This window comes from Thermobia domestica, chromosome 7 (assembly GCF_964235325.1).
Source record: "Thermobia domestica chromosome 7, izTheDome1.hap1.1, whole genome shotgun sequence".
Taxonomy (NCBI): domain Eukaryota; kingdom Metazoa; phylum Arthropoda; class Insecta; order Zygentoma; family Lepismatidae; genus Thermobia; species Thermobia domestica.
Window position 1 is genome coordinate 74,448,168 of NC_137460.1, and position 24,186 is coordinate 74,472,353.

The following is a 24,186-nucleotide window of genomic DNA, read 5'->3' on the forward strand; positions in this document are numbered from 1 at the left end:
TCGTCTTTGGTACAAGCGATCGCGGGTTCGATTCCCATGGGGACACTTGGTCGAAAAAGTGTAAGAGCTTTTTCAGTCCAGCCATCCTAAACAAACTTCTCCTGAATTTTCCTCATTCACACAAGGTAAATGCCGAGATGGCACCTAACATACAGGTCCCAGGCCGTTTTCTTCCTTCCCGAATCCTTTCTTTAATTCTCTTTCCTTGGATAGTGTGATTGCGGAAGAGATGCCCCCGCCACGCTCATACGTGACGGGCTAAATGGCCATAGATCTCGAAAGCCCAGAAACCTAATTCCTAATTCCTAGTGCAATGAAGAAAGAAAAAACTGGTCAATATAAAGTGTAAGGCATGAAGCGCAAACCACAGAAGTGATAAAATCAAATTAAGATGACTAATAAGTGAATGTGCATCTGACAGCCTGACTTCTTCAGTATCCTACTTTATTATTATAACTGTCTTTCGCAATTAACTATTAGGTGCTGAAAACGATAGTTGACATACTGTCATAACCAATTTATCATATATAGTCCAAGTACGTCTTGGAGCTATTTTTTTGATGGGGATTACAATACTGATAAAGTTGTTGTGGTTAAATATTTCTGAGCTGTTTAACACTATCATATCCTCTCTCACCCAACCTCTCGTTTCCTTTCAGAGAAACTTTACGCTGATTTTCATCCGCAAGAGCTCTTTTTTTTCTTTTACTTAAAATACAGCAACTCTCAAGTTCTTAGAGGATTGAACTGGAAACGCAGCAGGGCATCTTAGAAAACCCTCTTCGCTGACCCCTGAATAATCTTTGAGTGTGTTCAAGTGTATTATTGTAATTCATCATACCAAACAGCTCCATTGCAGCTACTGTATAAAAGAGAGGGGGGAGAGGAAAAAACAGTATAACTACGAGTACCTTTGGTTGTTGTTGGTACGGTACGAAAAAAAAAAAAAAAAAAGAAACTTCCACATCATATCACAGACACAGTAGTCACAAGAAACCACAAAATCCACGGCCACCCCTTGATCTTTAAGAATACGACTTGGGAGGAGAGAAAGACATATTGATATAGAAGTGAGGGATGTATACTACTAGTAGCAACATGCTTTGTAGTTTGAATGGTTCAGGAGTTGAGAAGAGAGGAACCTAAAAGAGATGAAGTTGCCTTGTGTAACAGTAGCTTAAAACGAAATAAAAAAAAGAAACATAAAGAGGTGATGGAGGTGCAGTCTTTTCACTGAATGTGAAGACCAAACAGCAACCTAAAGCGAGCGAAAAAGTAGGAGAGAATAAAAGCCCGCAATGTCTGAATCCAGGGAGGACGATGAAAGAAAACTCTATATGATGATGTGTTGTTGTTGTTGTTATGTGACTGTGTGTGTGTGTCTGAGAGAAAGAGAGGCGGGGTTCGGTTCCTGCTTCAGCTTTTGCGGACCCCCCACTGATAAACAATACAACTGGCTTTATAGAGGTCTTCCGCCATTTTACACTCCTATATTTTCATACAGATGTAACTACCTTTTTTTAAGGTATTCAAGTGAAGCTTAAATGTTGTAGTTTTGCAGTGGGGTAGGAAGATATGAAAGGAAAGGGAGGGATACGTGTGCGGTATATATATATATATATATATATATATATATATATATATATATATATATATATATATATATATATATGTGTGTGTGTGATGGGAAGAGCGGGTGGTTCAGAGAGGAAGCATAGTATTGTACACGCACAGGGTAAAGGGTATGAATATATCTGTATGCATGGGAGTATGCACACACACACACACACACACGTATATATACGTATACTTTATAGTATACGTACTTACGGAACGCATACAAAAGATGAGGAGACCGAGATCAGCTCCTCCTCAATGATCATTAATAACTAGACACAGCTTTTCATTGAGTTTTTTTTCCTTAACCTATTGTACTGAATGCATTTTTAAAAAAGTAAAAAAAATTTCCATTGCATTTCCCTTTCACAAGATGGTTTTAGTGAACAGGGAAAGAAATACATAAAGGTTTCGCTTCTCATTATATTGTGCGAATTCAAATATTGCATTGACAGAAATGAAGTACGTCTCTATGCGTTCTCGTTCTGTTCTTATTAGTACATTTTACAATAAAACTGTAAGTTAAGGGATTTTTTTTTTTTTTTTTTTTTTTTTACAAATCCATTCCCATACAACAAATCAAAACAATATAAAGATAAGGAGTAGAATTAAAACCAATGGTAATGTGTAGTATACATACTACGTTAATTTGTAATGAACTGTAAAAAAGAAATGTAATGGTTCAAGATGTAAGCCTTGAGGTACTCCTGATACTATTGAGAAGGAATCAATCAGAATCTTGGTATGATGTTTGATTGATAATTAATTAATATTTTCAGCACAAATGAAAACAATGCGATCAAGAAAGACTTTGATTGATTGGAGAGGATATAATGACATATCAACAACAAACGAGCTGCTTTGGTTAAATTTAAAGATCTTTTCTCTCCCATCCTTTTCAATGCTTCCTTCTGTTTTGCCCAGATAACTTTTTTTGTTCATAACCACATCTCGAACACTTGTCATTTACCATCGCTTTTTTTTTTAAAGAAAATATTTTTACTCCACCTATATGGTTTCTCTCAGAAGCTGCTATTTATGATATTTATAATCCTTTCCCTATCAATATTTAGTTGAAGCTACTTTACCAGAATAGTTAACACATAATTAAAATTGAAATTACACCAATGTAATAAATACCTTCAAATGTATGCTAATATATTGGTAAATGTTTCACAGATACTATCTGTATTCACTTCCATAAAATAAATGTTATACAGTAGAATTTAAAAAAAAAAAATAAAAAAAAAAAGAACTTTGTGGTAAGAGTACAGTCTAGAAATAGAAACAGCGAAGTATTATTTCAAAGGATAATCATAGGTTTTACAGCTTACTTAAAACGATAATATACAAATAATCCTAATTTTTAACCTATTCCACTTCTCTAACTTTAACTTCTAGTTGAGGAGCACGATGGCTCAGTGGTAGAATGCTCAGTTGAGGAGGTAGGAGGCCCTGATTTAATCTCAGGCTGTGTTAATTTATGATGGACAACATTGTATCCATGGGTTTTCTCGAGGTTTTTCCGTTTCCTCCCACATTCCATTCAATTCTTCTCGTAATGATTCAGGGTATAGTCGTGGGACGTTAAACTAAAAATTTGATTTTCATCGAAATTCTAATTTACCATAACACCATCTGAACCTTAGCAGAAAAGCGCTGACATCCATATTTTTATTCTATTGGCTTAGAGGTCCCATCTACACATACCAGCTATGAATGTTTTCCTGCAAAATTTTCTTGATTCGCATCAACCGGAATCGGGATTCAAAGATCCAAACATTACACAGTGACAGTGAGATGTTGCTGAAAGAACACAAATCAGTTGCCATTTTCACACGTAATAATAAATACAAGAGTGTTGAAATAACCACAAAACTATCCTGAGGTAAAGAACTTGATATAATCGCAAATAGGTTTTTCAAAGGAAGAGGGAACTCTTCCACTTATTTACATATACGAAGTGCGTGAACCAACCACTGTGAAACTTTTTTTTTTTTCAAAAACTGTTTTTAAAGGTTAGTCTTCAGTAACTACAAACTGTTGTGAGATTCGACGCCCTCCTGAGTCGCGCTTTCCGGTATAGCTCCACAGGACACCTAAATCCTGTCGACAGGATACACCACACAGAGCTTGAATATTGTTTAACACCACAAAGGCTTGCTTTGCAAATTTAGCTGTAAATAATTTTATACCTTCCAACTGCTTTTTAAATCCCGTTAGACAGTTGATTTAAAAGGTTTATTGATTTTTTTTTTTCGGATTTGGACTTCTTACGACTTCTATTTCTTGTATTTTATTCATTGTAGTTGTTGTGTAACACATTCTTTCTCACAGTAGTATATTTACTTGTGTTACACGTTTAGCTGAAGCTACTGTATCGAGTGAACGGAATAAATTGTGAATGATATTTATAATCCTTTCCCAATTAATATTCAGTTGGAGCTACTTTACCAGGCGATTGGAATAGATTACGGATGATATTTATAATCCATTTCCAATCAATATTCAGTTGAAGCTATTTTACTGGGCGAATGGAATAGATTACGGATGATATTTATGATCCTTTCCCAATTAATATTTAGTTGAAGCTACTTTACCGGGCGATTGGAATAGTTTACGGATGATATTTATAATCCTTTTCCAATCAATATTCAGTTGGAGCCACTTTACCGGGCGATTGGAATAGATTACGGATGATATTTATAATCCTTTCCCAATCAATATTTAGTTGAAGCTACTTTACCGGGCGATTGGAATAGATTACGGATGATATTTATAATCCTTTCCCAATCAATATTCAGTTGAAGCTATTTTACTGGGCGAATGGAATAGATTACGGATGATATTTATAATCCTTTCCCAATTAATATTTAGTTGAAGCTACTTTACCGGGCGATTGGAATAGATTACAGATGATATTTATAATCCTTTCCCAATCAATATTCAGTTGAAGCTATTTTACTGGGCGAATGGAATAGATTACGGATGATATTTATAATCCTTTCCCAATTAATATTTAGTTGAAGCTACTTTACCGGGCGATTGGAATAGATTACAGATGATATTTATAATCCTTTCCCAATCAATATTCAGTTGAAGCTATTTTACTGGGCGAATGGAATAGATTACGGATGATATTTATGATCCTTTCCCAATTAATATTTAGTTGAAGCTACTTTACCGGGCGATTGGAATAGATTACAGATGATATTTATAATCCTTTCCCAATCAATATTCAGTTGAAGCTATTTTACTGGGCGAATGGAATAGATTACGGATGATATTTATAATCCTTTCCCAATTAATATTTAGTTGAAGCTACTTTACCGGGCGATTGGAATAGATTACAGATGATATTTATAATCCTTTCCCAATCAATATTCAGTTGAAGCTATTTTACTGGGCGAATGGAATAGATTACGGATGATATTTATGATCCTTTCCCAATTAATATTTAGTTGAAGCTACTTTACCGGGCGATTGGAATAGATTACGGATGATATTTATAATCCTTTCCCAATCAATATTTAGTGGCCTTTGTTCAGTGAATTTTTATAGTCTATATCGACATTTTAAAAGATAAATTTTACGTCTTAATTTTTTGTACTATGTAAGATTTATTATATATATATATATATATATATATATATATATATATATATATATATATATATTTGCGTCAATAAGCACACGTCACATACTAGCATCAATGAGTTTCTATTCTCATCTTTTCCGTTATGAAGTAAAGAACGGGTGACATTTCTAAGCCATAGCAGATATTTGTAATTTGGGTCATATTAAACATAGAATCATGAATCGAAAACATGGCATACGAAGTCGTGTGTACCAAACTTAATGATGTTACTATGAATTTTCTTAATAGGCTGAAACTCAACTCTTAAAAGAAATAACAAGAGCTGATTTTTTTAAAAATATTGATTTGAAAAGTTTATAAAATATTAATATTTCTACTTAAATTTGTAGCAATATTATTGCGACTGTGACTATAAGCGTTTATTAGATGTCTTTAATATTTTAGCAGCGCGAAGAAAAGAAAAACAAGCGCTTTTTTTTTAAGATTCTGTGTTAAGAAATATGCTATACAGCCAGTATTAGTAAATAACATTTCATTTAAAGTACCAACATACGTATTACAAGTCTAGAACAGTACTTAGTTGATAAGGTCTCCACGGAGGGACGCATCCACGCGGGGGGTCCATTGTGTTCGGACCCCCCCCCCCCCAAAAGAACTTCGTAACTCAACTAATATTTATACATTTTCTTAACACAGTTATATTTATTTAGCAGAGATTGATGCAGCTTAAAGATTTGATTTACATCTTATCTGTATTCTTTCTTATCTATAAAAATATCTAAAATTAGTTCTATCAGATTTTCTAAGAATAGAAATGGCAGTAATTAAGAATTTCTTATCGTCTTTTCGGGGACAGAATAACACAGGCTCATTGCTGCATAAAAGTATTGGACCTCCCCCCCCCAAAAAAAAATCTGGTTGCGTGCCTGCTACCGACCAACCGGACAGTCCGAATTGATAGGATAGGGGGGTTGATTCAGTCCGAATTGAGTTTCCAATGTGGTAGGAGACAAATTTTCTCGTTCCGAAGTAGCTCAGGGGTTCAGCCTTCCTCTGTCAGATAGGTTACGTAAGAAAATTTAGCATGTTGTGTTTATGTTATTTCCTGTACGTGCCAAAGCCAAGAAAACGTGGAACCTATTGATCTGAATGGTAAGAGGGGCACTTTTTGTTTTGCTTTCCATTGAAAATCTGGATGAAAATTTGTCATTTTCCGATTAAAAATATTTACTTCTGGTCTACTGTGGGAATTCATATACTTACTGCTCAGCGCTACAGTCCTTGGGGGAGCCTTGGCCTTCTTAATCACTCTCCTCCATTCTTCTCAATTTTCTGCTTTTCTTCTTCAGCTCCTAATTCCTAATTTATTTACATCCTCTTCTATGTCGTCTATCCATCTTCTTCTGGACCTGCTTCTCTTTCGACCGTCTGGTTTCCCAATGAACACCTTCTTAGCTGTTCTACTTTCATGCATGCTGTGTCTTCCTTCTTTGATTCTTACACTTATATTTGGCTGGAAGTATAGACCTTGTAATTTGTTCTAATGCGCCACGTGTTATTCTCTCTTATTGGTCCATACATTTTTCGCAGGATTTTTTTTTTTTTTTTGGCATCTCACTAGCCATTCTTCCTCTCTCGGGGTCATTACCCAACTTTCCGAACCAAATATGACTATTTGGTTTTAGTACCGTGTTGTATAGGCTTAGTTTGTTTTTTCTGCTGACATTTCTAGATTTGAATACGTTCTGTAATGCATAATTAAATTTATTTCCGTTTGTTATTTTTGTCTTGTATCTCCTCTAAAATTTGGGGAGTTCAAATAGTACCACTAAATATGACAAGTACAATTTCAAATCATTAAGAGGCCAAATGAAAGGACAGTCAAATTAAGGGTGCCAACCTATTAAATGAAGTCTCTTAAAGTACTTAAAATCGCCGACACTGTGTATTGTTTAAGAATTATATAGTAGGTATAGGTATACTATTAGGGTGCAGCGTTTTACCACTTTTTTTTTCGGAACGAAATGTAATACCTGGCAAAAGTGGCCCACCCACATGGACATTACAGATATAGATTTTTTTTTAAATCAGATAATATCTTCTGTGAGAACTATTGCATCAAAGTTTCAAAATTTCACTGAAAATTACAAAAAATACCAAAATTGTTCAGGAATTTTAGTTATGTTAAAGTAAACATTTTTTTGTTAAATACATGTCAGTTACTTAGAAATCTGACATTCAAGTATAAAAATGCCAGTTATGTGCCCTTGGGGGGGATAGGGATGCCTCCTCTGGGGCCAGAAAAGGGGGCAAATTCAGTACATTTAAGTGGTTGTGCAGGTCCTTGCTCACCTGGTCATATAGCCTGTTTAAGGGTCCCAGAGTCTACCCCGTGGAGGTGGCTGCACCTAGGGCTCCTGCGCCAGCCCTACCCAACCAAACAATCATATGTAGGGCCGGATAAACTAATCCAATTCGTCACTGTCAGGAAAAATTGTCACAAATTGGGACTTTGATTGCAATTTAGATACAGCTTGCCTAGAAAGTAAGGTTGACCTGATCATCCCGTCCCTATCATCACTGCCACATACTCGAGAGGCTGCTTCAGTGACTAATTTCACTGCCATCGTGTGGCATGGATAGACGGTGGAAGACTATTCTGGCACAGTGTTGTCAGAAAGTGAAAGTTTGTCCATGAGCTATTTGTTTGATACCGTCCATAGAACTGGTGGTACAGTTATTGAAACATCAGTGCTTTCCCAAAAGATCATTTCAGTGCAATCTTTTGCCTCAAAATTCAATCTGGGAATGATGTTATATCTAATAGTGTTATGAAGATTCTCTGCTTCGTGTTTTCGAGCACTAAGAATCTTATGTAATGCATCTGGTCGGACAGCAAGTAGACCATCAGTCATCATGGCGAAAAGAACATTCTCTGGGAGTGCGAGAAATGCATTCGTCTGAATGGATGAACGGATTACAGCCTGGTATTCATTTGGTAAGTATCTAGAACTGTGAATGTTCTCAAAGACGTGACAAGGACCATTAGCAATGGAAGACTTGAGATAAGTATCTCAGGTCTTTACTGAGTTTTCTGAGCTCTTCTGACTATGATGAGGTAAGTCACATTTTATTGGTTTGAATGACACCATTGGAAGCTTTTCACAGTCAGATAGTTTTGAACCTATGGGACCTGTGTAAGAATAGGGGCTTGAATTAGCGCCAATATTCGTGAAGAGAGCTCGGAAAGGCAGTTCATTAAAATACAAGAGACAAATAGCCTGTTAGTTCCTTTAATTTTTTACGAATACCTCCCTTCCAACCAGTGTTAGTGTTTGTTCCATCACATCCAAGAACCTCAACTTCATCAAAGCCACCTTCGATTTGGTTCATGATGTACTCGAAAATAGCCGTGGTCTCGTCATGGCCAGAGCCAGAGGATGGTGTCACGTCACCAACGTATTGAGAGTTAGGTTCAGCCACAAGTGATAAGTGCTCTTCTCTAACGATGCTTGCGTTTGTTTTGTGTCTTCCCTTTGACCATCAAAGTATAGGCTTTTAATGGGATCATCATTTCTAGAACTTTCTTTTAAATTCCGAGCAACTTTAAGTTTCTCATACCTTACTTCGCTCCTGTCCACAATAAAAGCAGAGTTATGTTGCTAGATTGTTGAGAAGTTATAATTCCAGCCTTTAAAGCTGCCTGAAGCACAGTTGATATTATATGTGCCGCAGCCTTTTCGCTTACATTGTATCTCTGAGCAATCATAGCAGTTTCAGCCAAATCTAGCTTCGGTTTAGATGTTCTGTCTCTGAGTTTGGTCTCTTCCTCAGAAGAGCTTTCCTCTGCTTTCTCTTCACGGTCTGCTTCATTGTCACTGAAGTTATTTTTGTGATATAACAAATAAGATTGACTGTTTTAAAAAAGAAATACAGAATTTTCTGTGAAAATAGTGTTTAGCAAACTATTATCTGTAACGGCCAATTCATATAAGCTGAAGGCAACAGTAACCAAATATAGCGCTTGAGAAATGGCGCCCAATTTGAAGCGTATCCGGCTCGTTGCTGATAGTGACGCTGAGTTACGCAGATCGGGACAGAAGGGTGTTGCAGTATTGTGAGGTGGAGGGGTGGGAATGTCATGGTGAAAAATAACAATGCTCTGCTACCACTATGAACCACCAGTAGAAGGAAAAGGCAAGGACGAAAATAGCTGTAGAAACGCTTAATTGTACTGAATTTGCCCCTTTTGCGGGCCCCAGAGGAGGCACCCCTATTCCACCTCAGGGACATATAACTGGCATTTTGAGACTTGAATGTCAGTTTTCATAGCATCTGGCATATATAAATCCAAAAATATGTTTACTTTAACATAACTAAAAATAATGAACAATTTTGGTATTTTTTGTAATTTTCAGTGAAATTTTGAAACTTTGAGGCACAGAAGATATTATCTGATTTGAAAAAAAATCTATACCTGTAATGTCCATGTGGGTGAGCCACTTTTGGCAGGAATTACATTTCGTTCCGAAAAAAAAAAGTGGCAAAACGACCCACCCTAGTATACTATTTATAAGCTAAGTGTTCCATAGAATATAATGAGGGTCAGTCAGAAAGTTCTGGTCTATCTGGAATGTTGTTGTAGTTTTGACAATTGTGATGCAATCACAGGGAATCTTGTACAATACAGTCCTTAGATGCCCTAATTATGTATATGACAAGTGTGAACAGATCATAACAGTCAGTTTACGAGTAGTGTACCTAAACGGAAGAGTATGTGGTGATCAATTAATTCATTGTCCCAGTTAAGGTTTTAGACTAAGGTTATTTGAGAAAGCGTTACCCCCTGTAGCGAACGCGGCCAAAGTGGCTATTCAGTAATTTTACTTTCATCAGATGTGTAAATCATACTGCGAGCCAGTCAGGGTTTCCAGGTATTTTTGCCAGGTCCAGATGTGTAACAGCAGAGTTCCAATACTCTGCACAAACCATCTTCCAAGCAGATGTTTCTTGCTACAGTCCCTTTGCCTGGCAACACGTCTTTCCTTTTTTTTCCCCCTTCCTTTTGAAATCTTTTAAACAGCAGGCGGTCTATTGTTCCGACCCGCACCAAATACGCTCGAGCTGACGTTTTCTCAGCGATTTTATTGCTTTCGCGTTTATCATTAGCCATCTACATTTAAATACATGGTCAGCATATTCCAAGAGTACGCATGAGCAATAAATACGCTTTGCGATCGCCTCAAATAGCCGGGTCCTTATACGAATTGGGGAAATCTGCTTCAAATACCTACTTTAATAGCCTTAAACTCAGTTTACGTTGACAACGTTTTAAAGGAAAGCAGCATCGATACCCACTTCGTCACCGTAGAAGACATCAAAACCAATGCGACAGCTCAACCTCGGAGGATGCCGAAAGAGAACTTTCGTAGTTGTTTCCAGCAATGACAAGAGCGATGGAGGAAGTGTGTGTTTCAGAGGTGCCTACTCTGAGGGCGATTAAATTTATGTGTACGTATATCAGGGGTAGATCCAGGGGGGGACGATCAGCGATCGCCCCTCCAGAAGAGGAAACTTTCTTATTTTATATATAAATAAAATCCATTCCAGAGTATGGAGCTCTTAAAAGTTGCTCTAAGTAGCAGTATTACAACCCACTGTCCCCCCAGAAGTCCGTCCTGGATCCGCCCCTGACGTATTTTGTGGTAATAAAGAACTACAATAAAATTGCGGGAACTTTTCGACTGCTTCTCATATATATATATATATATATATATATATATATATATATATATATATATATATATATATGTGTGTGTGTGTGTATGTTTGTGAAATATATAATATTTTTAGCATTTGTAAGATTAAGATTTGTGTTACCTGTTGGGAGACAGATAAAAAAAATATATATGATCACCCAAAAAACTAAAATAAATAGCCTGGGCGTTTTCTTCCTCTACTTAGTATATGAAAGCATAGCAGTATTTTGTAGGCACAGCACACCTTGCCTAGGAGCTCTGGAGTGGCATTTACTGATATTACAACTCAGATTTACGACTACGTTCTGCTCACATAACTCTCCAAGTCGAAATCTCTACTTGACATTTCTATTTATTGCGTATTCTGTTGTTGGGAGATCTTTGCGTGTATGCGAGGAGTATTGCCAGCACCGCAACAAGTTTTCAGTTTAGTTAGTTCTGTGCTTTTTTTTCTTTCTTTTTGTTTCTGTTTTGTTTTGTTGTCATGTGCCTTCATGATAATTACCTGGATTTGTAGCAATCTCAAACAGATTGTATTTCTTTGAGAAATTAAGGTTCATTTTTACTCTTAAATGGCATAGTAAGCAATTTACTTTTAAATATATAACATCCGCTATTGAAAGAACTCCCAAGTTGGGTATGTAATACAAACATTATTAAAAAAAATCTGTAAAACCAGTAGCTTTATGTACGAATATAATTGCTAAATATCACCAAGCGTCGAGAAGTAGTTTCCTTCCAATTCACATTTTTCTTCTATTTTTTTATTTATTTAATTTTTTTTTACCTCGCGTTCCCATTTGTGAACCATTCAAACTTCAGCTCTTCTCCCTGGTCTAATGTCTTGCGCGTGTGCCTTTGGTGCACAAAGTCCGGGGTTTGATTCCCAGCCAGAGAGAATATAACGAAGTACAATGCTTCAGATGAGGTTTATGCGATGTCTGGATATCGAACACCAATATCGACAAAATATCAAAACTTGATCTATAGATCGAAAAATATCGAAATACTTGAAACATCTCGATTAGCTTTGCCCAGGAGATGAAAAGTATATTTTTAAATTTGGGACGAGGTGGGAAAAACGGAAATTCTCATCTCTTCGGCAACATTAGTTCAACCAAGTCTTATATCTCATACATCGTTTCAGTGTAACATGATTCATAGTATTAAAAAAAAGTCTAAATTAATAAAGTAATTGTATGAACACAGTGAAGAACAATTATCAACGTTTAAAAAACATACACAAGGCATTACACAATATACTCAAATAATAAAAATGGTTTGAATGATGTTATATCACACTCTAACACACGACATCCCTAGGACGTCCTATTTTGATTCCAATTTGATTATTATTATTATTATTATTATTATTATTATTATTATTATTATTATTATTATTATTATTATTATTATTATTATTATTATTATTATTGTAATAGTAAAACCAATTTGTTTTTTTATAAAGACTATATATCACTAAGCATTATTGCTATCGCTGGGGGTGTTGACTGATACGGTCTGTCTCGATTCTTCATGATCTTTAAATTCTAAAATTTCGCGTCACACCTTACGTTACTGCGTGACATACCAGTGTGTCGCGACACATCGGTTGAGAACCACTGCACTAGTGAATGGAGAAAAATAAAATGCGCAATTTAAAGAGATCTACACAGAGAAAAATCCGTTCTCCGGACAGCGGTATATTGTACAAATATACGAAATCCTCTTGCTTACTACAGAAATCAGTTCGGAGCATACGTTATCCGTACATAGGCACTGCCCTTAGATGTTACATCTTGCCGTTGCAAAATGTATGATATCTAACAGTTTTCCTTATATTACATACATGTTATCTTCGTCAATTATATGTTATATACGTCCATTTGAATGTGAGATCCTGACCGCCTATATTGTTTCATACGGAAAGTACGTATAGATGGAACACTTATACAGAAAGTATTATAAAACATGCGTTTTTAGTTATACGTCTGCTGTACGTTAAGTCCAAAAACTACAAGATTTACAAATGTAACATACCATTTTATGTACACCACATACGATATTTTCTTAGTATACATGATCTTCGAACACCATATGGCAACAAAAGCAAGATGTTTGTGATAGGCGGGACCTTTACGTAAAAGCAAAACAAGCTATACCTTAAGGCCTCACTCCCTTCGGGGGGGTGGGGTCCAAAAAGCTTAAAGAAAAAACTGGCGGTAATGTAATTTTAAAATAATTAAAAAGCAAATATGATAGATTGCACACACAACAACAATGTTTTGTATTATGTACTAGTTTGTTATGAATGGTGTCCCTGTTTTCCAACTTGACTTATAATTGGAGCCAGCTCCGCTTGTGATGGGATAGGGCTCCGGTAACTCGAGCCGATGGGATAGGGCCTCACGTGTACTCGAGCCTTTTCCGAGCCCCCGCGTGTAATCAAGCCGTTTCCTAGCCCCGCTTGTAATGAGGCCCCGTTAAAATAGCCCGCTTGTCATTGGGGTCCCATCTTCAATAGCTTAGGGACCCATCAAACCTAAACCGTGCACTGGACGGGGCATATCTCTTGTATAGAAAATACATATTTTGAGATGCATATGTAAATTGAAAAGTTATGGGGATTTATGCCTTTTGATAGAAAGAATACAAGGTCAAAGTAAACATAGGTTTTAGTAGAAAATGACTAACAATACTTTTGAATAAGTTGATTTGCTGTACGATACCTAGTTACGGGCTTAAAATGTATTCCATGTATATATAGATGTATTATGTGTTGTAAAAACAAAACAAAACAAAAAAAAAAACATTATGCAATAATGACACACATAATAGCAAGCTATATATTGTTTACGCAAGTCTGCAAAACTCTTTCTTTCCAGACAAAAGAGAGTTCGATCGATCCTTTTGCTTTTCATTGCAATATGGATTTCCTTTTCCTTTTCTTTTTTTTTCAGTTTCCAATGCGAAGTACCATCCTTTTGACTTCCATCTGATAGTAATCTATGATGGTATATTTTCTGATGAGAATCAACTAAAAAAAAAAAAAAAAAAAAAAAAAAAAAAAAAAAAAAAAATTGAAACGATAAAACTAAGGAGAGAGAAAAAAGGGTTTAGAATCATAACACATCGTTTTTTTTATTCTCTCAGCAATTCATAACTTTGTCGGAAAAGATGGAAATGATTTCACGTACACATATAATTGTTACGTAAAAAGTATGTGTATGTCTTTTTTTATGTGTTCCATTTTCTCTTTAGAAATAAGAAAGAGAAAGAAAGAAATCCCGCCCATCCCTTTTAACGCTGCTCTACATTTTACTTCTTCTTCTTCTTCTTTTTTTTTTTTTTACTTAATTTTTACTTTCCTTTTCGGTATTTCGAAGTGTCCATTATAGCTGTACATTTTCTTGTGTTATTAGTAGGGTGGCTATTTTCTTAACTTGGACACAGAAACTTAAACGTGTATTAGCACTTCTTAAAAAAAAAAAAAAAGTTTAAAAAACTTGGTTTTCGACTTACAGGAAAATCTGTCATTTTTAGTGCATTACTCTGAGTATGTAATCCATTATTCTTAATATTATGAAATATTTTAAAATCATTATTTATATTAATGCAGCACTCTGAATACGTCCATTAGTCCTAATATTCTGCAATATTCTTAAAACATTATTGCATTATTTATATTATTGCATAACTCTGAATATTTAATCCATTATTCTTAAGATTCTGCAGGGGCCGCGGTGGCTGAGTGGTAGAGCGTTCACCTCTGGTGCATGGGATCCCGGGTTCAATCCCAGCTCCCGCCAAGTGAACTTTGTGGTGGACAAATACCGTGTACGCGGGTTTCCTCACGGGTTGTTGCGTTTCCTCCCACTTTCTTCATTCCACCATTTCATTCATTTCTCATCATCACCGTCTTCTTTAGCCTAACCGGCATAACCGTAGGACGTAAAACTCAAAGATTTAATTTCATTTCATTAAGATTCTGCAATATTTTTAAATCGCTATATTAATGCAGTACTCTGAATATTTAATCAATTATTCTTAAGATCCTGCATTAATCTTAAATCATTATTGCACTATTTATATTAATGCATATTTCTGTATATTTAGTGCCAGTAACTAGGGTTAACGTGTAACGGACATGTTTTAAAGAAAAAGAGGATAATTTTTAGCTTTTACAAAAAGAAAAAAAAAAAAACTATAATTCTTGCTAGACAAATTTCTTAATAGCGTAGAGAGAAAATATATGATTTACACAAGATAACTTTACCGATTACTGATTAGCGAACTTTACCGAACTTTACAATTACCAATTACTGAAATACTAAGTTTCTTACCTTCGTACCTATTGCTCTTTGCGTTCCATTTTTAGGGCCAGAGAAGAAGGATAGCTGGTAACACTATCTATAGCTTCCATGAACTCTATATCTCTGGTTCACATACTCTGGTTTAGCTCTCTCAGCGCAGAATTTGATGAATGTGCCAAGAAATTACCAGTGAATTATATTTTGAACATTTTTACGAATTGAAGATCTGTGAACATTCTGCAAGACATTCTTTGTATTTCAGTAGGGATATACCCTATATGTCACCAGTGATGATTTTAGAGAGTGGCTGGAGGGGGGATTCCTCCAGGGGCCATACCTCCAATCATCATCAGTGTAGATTGCCAGTATTTTTGTAATACTATACATTTCACTTCTCATATATTGAAATCACCACTGTCTGCTAGTAGTTTACTTTTTTCACACTAGTTCGCATTTAGTTTTTAAAATCACGTAATGTATGAAACCAATTGATTTCCTTATCTTTCTGATAATTTATTCTTATTTATTTATTTTCCAGGTTATTTGGTATGAAGAGGTGTGCGAGATGCCAGACAGCCATATCATCTTCAGAGCTAGTGATGAGAGCTCGTGATTTGGTCTTTCACGTGGTCTGCTTCACTTGCGCAGTGTGTAATGTTCCTCTAACGAAAGGCGACCATTTCGGAATGCATGAGCATTTGGTGTACTGCAAACTGCACTACGAACTCTTTTTGGCCGAACATTCCAGTAGTTCAGGAATTCCGTTCAGTACAGGGAATAGTGGGGGTGGGGGTGCTATGAACTATCAACAATTTCCTTCTCCGGAGTTCCATCACACGTCCCCCATTCCGCTGACCCTATCTCCCGATAACGTTGCCAAAGTTCAGTTCTATAACGGAACTTCGACTCGTCAGAAGGGTCGACCCAGGAAAAGAAAACCCAAGGATCTGGAGTCGATGACAGCGAATTTAGGTAAGTACTGTATTTTCATTATGTATTAATCATAACACATGTTTATTACAAATCTTAGTTCTAAATGGATGTCAGAATTCATGACAGTAGGCTTTTGGAGAAAACGCTGATAACTTTTTATTTACGTTTTTCTTATTTCTTAAGTCACGATATGGCTAGACCTAGTTTTTTCGTTTCATTTAAGTTTTTTAAAAGAAGTAGGATTTATTATTTTTATCGAGAATTTCTGTGATTTTTCTTTAAATTCATGCATTTAATAATAGTAATAATAATAATAATAATAATAATAATAATAATAATAATAATAATAATAATAATAATAATAATAATAATAATAATAATAATAATAATAAACGTAGTAAGAAATTCGCATAATCCCCTTACTCCTTCATATTTTAGTCCTCCTCCGTGATACATAATAGAAATCGCGATTTTTAAAATTGCTATTCAATTTATTTGCAGCTTGAAAATTTCACATAATTAGAAAATTCCAGAATAAAAATCTGAAAGAAACTTTTAAATTGAGTTTCTTTATTATTCTCATACTAGCAGAATGTTCATCTTTTGCACAAGTTTATTATGGACAATATTTGAGAGCAATGATGATTTCAGGGAAGAAGAAGGGAGGGGAATTTTCCCTCGGAGCTACGAAATTCCCCAAGGGCTCATATTTCCGATCATACTCACTTAATATGGATTATGCATTATCTTTGCAGTAATACTTTTCATTCATTATATATTAAAAGTTCCTTCAGAAGGGAAATCTTCTGAAATCATCATTACCCAAAGACACAAAATATTTATATCATCGTCGTTCTGGCAAAAGTCACTAAGTCCAAAACATTTGTACTGAGATACAGGTGTTTCAAAGTTAAAAACGCATTGCTAAAATCAGTTTGGCAGTATTAATTAATGCCAGTATATGTTTTATGTTTTTGCTAGTCGTGTTTTATGCTCTTACAAGCTACACATAATTTTACTATTCTAGCGCTGTTCAGTTTTCTGTATCAACGCACAAAAACTCAGATTTAGAGAGTTAGTGGCTTTTGCCAGAACGACGACGATATGCCAATTTGTTTTTTTCTTAGTTCAAAAATACTTGTTGATACAAGTTCGACTGATTTCGTTGGAGTATTGAGTAAATACCTACAATATAATTTCCTGAACGACAGGCAACCTGGGACGCATAGGGTTATTTTGGGTTACCTATATCACAGGCGAAATGGTTCAGCCATTTTGTTGTGGAAATAGCAATTCTATGGACATATTGTTGATCAATTATTATCTGAAGTTATTGATAGTTTATTATCAAAGTGAAGTGGTAAAAGCCCAGCTTTACCCAAGTGCTAGTTACTTGTTCAGAAAACCGTTTCAAATAGTTCAGCCATGTGACATACAAAGTCGATTTTGTTTTTTATTGATGTATGAGATTTATATACAAGATGAGATGAGTTACAACTTATCTCCAAAACTGGGAAGCGTAAGAGGTTTCTTAATACAAAGAAAAATCTAATTCGTGTCTCTCGTTCATAAGTTTAGATAGCACACAGTTAAGTTCGCTTTCCGCCATAATTTTCATGGCATAGAATACGGGTAATTTAAGTTAGAAATCAGGAGAAATCGCTACAAAAATCACGTACTTGTTTTTCATAGTACGCTTCATGTTGGATCGTGGTAAAACTTATTTATTATTGTGCTGTCCTAAATGAAACGGTAGCAAATATCTTTGGTTTTATACACTATGTTCTCGTGGCTTCCTACTAAATTATATTGCATTTGGATGGAATACATTCTTGGAAATTTACTATAGTACTTAATAATCTTTATTTATCTTTAATAGTGACACAATTAAAAGAAATATCTATGCTTAAATGCCTCACCAAGTATTTTTTTTTTTTTAATTTGTGACTTTTATACCATGTTTAAATATATTTGAAACGTTGTCATCTTCTCCCAAGACTGTCGTTACTTTTACTAGTTGGTATACAACGTTTGCAAAGTTTGTGTTTTTTTTTATTTAGCCTATAAGTTATATTATTTTAGTAGAGGAATTGAAGTTTTTAAGTAATTCGTATATGATATTAAGAAGCAATACTATTTGTACTTCAAATGTGTTGGATAACGACAGAAAACTCAGGAAATTTCACTGTAAGAACATTTTTTCAACATTTGCAATACAACGATATCATACCGTACTAAATTTGCAATCAGATGTCCTTATTCCACGAAACGGCTGTACTACTCAAGTACAGAGCGAAGCAAACGTAGTGTGCACTGGATAACTTAACTTAATTAACAAGGACAAAATGTTAGCTTGGTTGCAAATGGACATAAATTGGTGAACATGAATGGATGCATGATGCATGGATACTATTAAAAAAATGAAAACTGTAAGGTCAACTGAAACATCTTGAAATATACCAAGATGTAACTGATATGTACTGTATATCACATTTCCTTGAGTCAAAGTAAAGCATTAGTTATAAGCCTCAGTGAAAGTAATAAACTTATTAGCTTCAGGGGAAGCAATAACATAATATTATTAATCTCAGTGGAGGCAATAATTGTAAGGGTTGTCTCAGTGAGCCCTTAAAGAATATCAGTGGAGACCAAACTGCCTGAGAACATGAGAGACTCAGTAGAGTCCCAATTGCCATATCTCAATGGAGATAAATGTTTTATTGAGTGTTTTAATGTTCGTTTTCTGCTAAGGGAAGTGAGTGTTAATGGTAGTACGTTTGATGTGGATTGGCGATAAAGCTTATTAAATTGTATTGTCTTTAATAAATGGTAATAAGTGTCTGTGATTTTATATATAATCGTATCTAAATATTGAAATATAAAAAAAATAAAATATTGCCATATCGGTTATCGAAAAATATCAGAAAATATCGATTACAAATTGTTTTGATATCGATATTTCGATATTTTAAACATCGATTGTTCGATATAATTTAAAATGGATTGATCGATATAGATCCGATATCGATGTATTGATATTTTAAAACATCGATATCGTTTTGATTTTGACATTTTAAAGTATCGATTGATCGATATAGTTTTGATATCGATATTTTAAAACATCGAATGATCGATATAGTTTTGATATCAATATTTCGATATTTTAAAACATCGATTGATCTCTATAGTTTTGATATAGATAGTTTAAAATATCGAAAAATTTCACAGCTCTAGTCTACTTCGAATCCTATGGCAAAAATCGTACTGAGTAGACCGAGTGAAAAATAGGAGGACAGTGAATGAAAATAAATGTTAAACTGATAAATTTTAATACCAATCCTTACTGGTCTCTTGGCACAGAATAACAGAATCCAATAAGAAAGTTTCATTTCTGCTATTTCTGTCATGGGATTAGTTTTGTTGTCATATAATAAAAACTTCCGATTGTGTAGTTCGAAGTCAATTTTAGGGGTGAGGGTGTAGTATTGCGGTAGTAAATTCTTGTTAATTTTCTGTTGTGTTACAGACTTTGATGATTGGATAATCTTTGTTTTGTGATAAAATAAATACAAGAAGAAATGGAAACAGAAAAAAAAATAAAACCTCGAGGTGTTACAAATCATGCACAACGCACAGGTGTATGTGGACTGTTCTTTCGACAAAAGGATGTAGTTAGGTCTACATACTACATTGAAGGCTTTTGTCTTGCTATCTTTGGATAAAATCTTGACATAGTACATGAATACTTGACACGGAAGTACATGACGTAACATACATATGGTAGCTGGATGAACTGTAGCACAAGCAACGAGGAAGACGAAGAATTTTATTCTGTTCTTCGACGGTTGTTGCTAGCTCTGCTGGTTGACCACACGAAAGAGAACGAGCATAACTGAGCAACAGCGAAGAAACAGAATAACATTACCGTGACATGTCACTAACGGCTTTCCGACTTTCTTTTATCGCTTTTATACATACTTCCTTTATATTATAAGCTTTCTACAGGTAATAATACTCACGAATACCAAGAAAGTGCAGCAACATATTGAATTAACAATCTCTCGATTCTTCCCGTTTGATTGTTTGTTTGTTTGTTGAAGCTTTAGCGTTCGTAATCAGTCTATATGACTCGTGGATCTAAAGTTCATAAATCCGAACCACCGTAATGCGTTCAACACTTACTCACCGGGAGATGAACTCTGAATCTCTTGAGCCAAAGGCACAGCCGCTAGCCAGTAAACTAGCAGGAAGGTGCAAAAATACAAGTTCAACTTTTCCCATGTTCATTAAGATATCAATATGTTTCTAAGCAATAACACAATGAATTGAAGTTTTGCGTTCCTTTCAGCACAGAGGCCATACGAGACGTGGATCTAGTTTAATGTGAGACCCGAACCACTCTCACCAGGAATCGAACACGAATCTCCCGCGCCAGAGGCGAAAACAATGGAATCGTTAATAGTTTACTCCTGATAGCACAGTGATTAGCTTCCTTGATTTTTAAGGATACGGGTTAAATTACACTCAGAGAAATTTGTATGTTAATCATAAGTACATATACATGGTGGCACGTATATGTATATATTTATTGTATATATCGAGTGTGTTTGTGTGCTGTTACGCATTCTTATTCATATTGTTATGTGACGCCATGTTCTGTGACATATTTTCCCAACGGACCAGGGATCCTATTCCATTTGTTATGTTAATCAATGTTTCGGCGCGGGAGACCTGGATTCGATTCCTGGTGGGAGCTCATGTGGTTCGGATTCCACGTTAATCAGTAGGTCCACGTCTCATATAGCATCGCTGCTGAAAAGGGACGTTAAACTCAAAAGCAACTCAACTCAATGTTTCGGCTCATTATCGCCTCTGCTGTACGACACATTATTTCAACACGATACTTTTCCTAAAGATGGATAGGATTTTGAAACATCTCCGGCATCTATAAAATGACTCACAAAGAAGTCCATACCCTGGCAGCGTGTGACAACTCTTTGGGGAGTACATAAAGAACATTATGTCAAAACAAAGTTATAACTTCAATGACGAGTTGAGGGCAGCTGTTACCGTGGTATTTGGAACAATAACATCTGCTATATCGTGAAAAATGTATCATAGAACATGGTATTGCATTATTAATTCAGCAAGAATGAAGTACAGCCTACGTATACAATGAATACATAAGATATACGAATGGGTAGAGACTTACGGACCATCCTGCATTAATTTTGTTCTAAGTTAGCATTAAAACAATTAAATGGTTGAGTAATGATGTACTATCTTTCACTGAGTGGTGGCTCTTGAAGGAAGTCAAGTCGGTAGAAAAAAATCGCTCCAATACTAAGGGAAGGAAACTTTTCTAATGCCGTAATTCATGTATAATAAATTAAAACATTACGTACTTTTTTTTAATTAAACTTCTACAACATTAGGTAAGTATTTTCTTTCCGAGTGAAAGAAGAAAGTTGCAGTGTTGCAACGGTAGATTATGGACTACCACCATGCACAATTTCAATGTCATTTTGTGAATCATTAACGTATAATTCTCCTCTTCTTCTTCTTTTTAATATCGAGGAAATAGCTCGATAACTTACAAGTACAAGGACTTAATACCATAAAACACAGGATGTTGTCATATACAAAAAGCTAGGAAGTAAGGAAGAAATGCATTATTAATATACATATACGGTAGTTGTCCTTCATGCATTGACATTAATATTGGATTTGTTATTTTCGATCTATATATGATATGATGCGTGCATTCTCAGAATATATAGTATTGACCTTGCCATGTGTCTTGTTGGGGATACTTCGATCAGGTGGTACCAAGGAAAGTGAACAAATACTATATATAATATAATGAAATGTGTCCAAAAGAATTAGTTTCTGAAGGTTATATATATTTGTTTTTCGGATGTGCGTGTCACGAAAAACAAAACAAAAAAATAAGTATAACTTTTGAGACATTTTATTTCCTTTGTAAGATGCTTTGATACTGTAATCGATAGTATAATTGAAGCATTGAAGTTGAAAATGAAATTATGTGAGAGGAAAGTCGTTTCTTATTTTATTCCATTTTTCACTTTCGGGAAGATAAAATGAAACGAAATATTTCAGTTTAACATCGCACATTTATGCTCTTTTAGGCCTAAGGGGGGGGGGGGGTTAAGATTAAGACAAGTGAATGACAATAGAAGAATTGGTAGAATGAGAAAGTGGGAGGAAACGGGAGTATCTCGACAAAACCCACACACACAATGTTGTCCACCACAAACTTACTTGGCCGGGACTCGAACGAGAGACTCCCCGCTCCAGAGGTAACCGCTCTACCACTGAGCTACCATGACCCCTCCACTTTCGCGAAGAATAGTCGTACCTTTTGCCTCCTAAACACTAGTATTTGAAGATTAAAAATGCAAAAGAACAAAAAGAATATATATATATATATATATATATATATATATATATATATATATATATATATATATATATATATATATATATATATATATATATATATATATATATATACACTTTCAACTGACAGTAGGAGAGATAATTGTGACAGAAATGCTTATGCACTAGCATCAGGCCATACCAGAACCAAATTTTAAAATTTTAGGATTATATAAGATTCTCTAAGAGGAATTTTCAAATTTTCCTTCCTATTTCTCCGACGAACCACGATGGAAGCCGCTACACTGTGTAATTGGTGGGTAAACAAACCCTCATAAAAGATCCACTCTTACAGTATAGACCGTTTTCCTTCACATCTCGCCTTCAAAAGAACATTGGTGAAATCGAAAGGAACTTGAGACAAAACCTAGCGATACAATACTCTCGTACTACAAAACTAGATCTCAGATCAAATGAGGTATCCTTTTCACCATATGTAAAGTTCTTCATAGCTGACTCACTGTGCTATGCAAAAAAAAAAAAAAAAAGTAGGCGGTGAAAGAAGAGAACTATTATGTAGAATAGAGTAACAAAAAAATAATAAAAATTTGTTTTTCAAATTGTAATATTCTGTACCAGGGAAATGTTACAAATTGGGAAGAATAAAAGAGAGAAAAGAAAGTAATCAAATCGGTTTATATCTTTCTGTCGCGCATGTGTTCTAAAGTTTGCCAAAATTTGAAAAAAAAAAATCACATTTCGTCGATAATTTGTTTTCGATAATATATAAATAATTTGTTTTAAAACATTTAAACTTGTATTCAATAAAGAAAACAGAAAAAAATGTAAGTTGTTAGTATTTTATTTCCCTTGAACTGTGATCTATACTTATTTATAAAATTATTTTCCAAAATTTCATTAACTTCGAGGACACTGCGTGACCGGAAGATGTTGATGGATTTAAGTAATATTTAAATATTATTTTCCGTTGTTCTAATCGGGAAGAGGCAAATTTAAAAGTGTTAAAAATTATCGTAAACATGTGAAGTTTTCCAAATTTCGACAAACTTAGAACACATGCCCAACCAGAACATATAAACCGTTTAAATTATTATTATTGTTATTTTTCTGTTACCACTTTTCAGATTTATTTAGTCATATTTCTTATCTTTGTTAGCTTGTTGGTCTTTCGGTCGTTCACAACAATAATAGCTGATAAGAATACATTATTAATTCGTATAAAATGTGTAAATAATAATTTTTAAATACACGTCCTGTACGCACCTTTGACGTGGGAGATCCGTGTCCGATGCCCGGCGGGAACTCATATGGTTCGGATGCCCCGTTAAGCTGTAGATCCACGTCTCATATAGCCTCGCTGCTGAAAGGGACACTAAACTAAAAATAAAATCAAATACACGTCCTGATTGGTTTGGGTACAAAACCTCGCGGCCAGAACCTCGCGGCGACAACCTCGCGGACTAAAACCTCGCCTGGCCAAAACCTCGCCTCCCAAAACCTCGCGGCCCAAAATCTCGCCAGGCCGAAACCTCGCCTGGCCAAAACA

At 35.1% G+C, this 24,186-nt stretch overlaps 1 protein-coding gene across 1 annotated transcript in view; it reads left to right on the top strand.

Moving 5' to 3' along the window:
- Window positions 1-24,186, top strand: part of LOC145690195 (uncharacterized) — a 234,848-nt gene that overhangs the window by 159,700 nt on the left and 50,962 nt on the right. Inside the window, exon 3 of the mRNA XM_081764844.1 lies at window positions 15,826-16,259. Within this exon, the coding sequence (XP_081620970.1) occupies window positions 15,826-16,259 (434 nt within the window). The remainder of the gene's footprint in view (window positions 1-15,825; window positions 16,260-24,186) is intronic.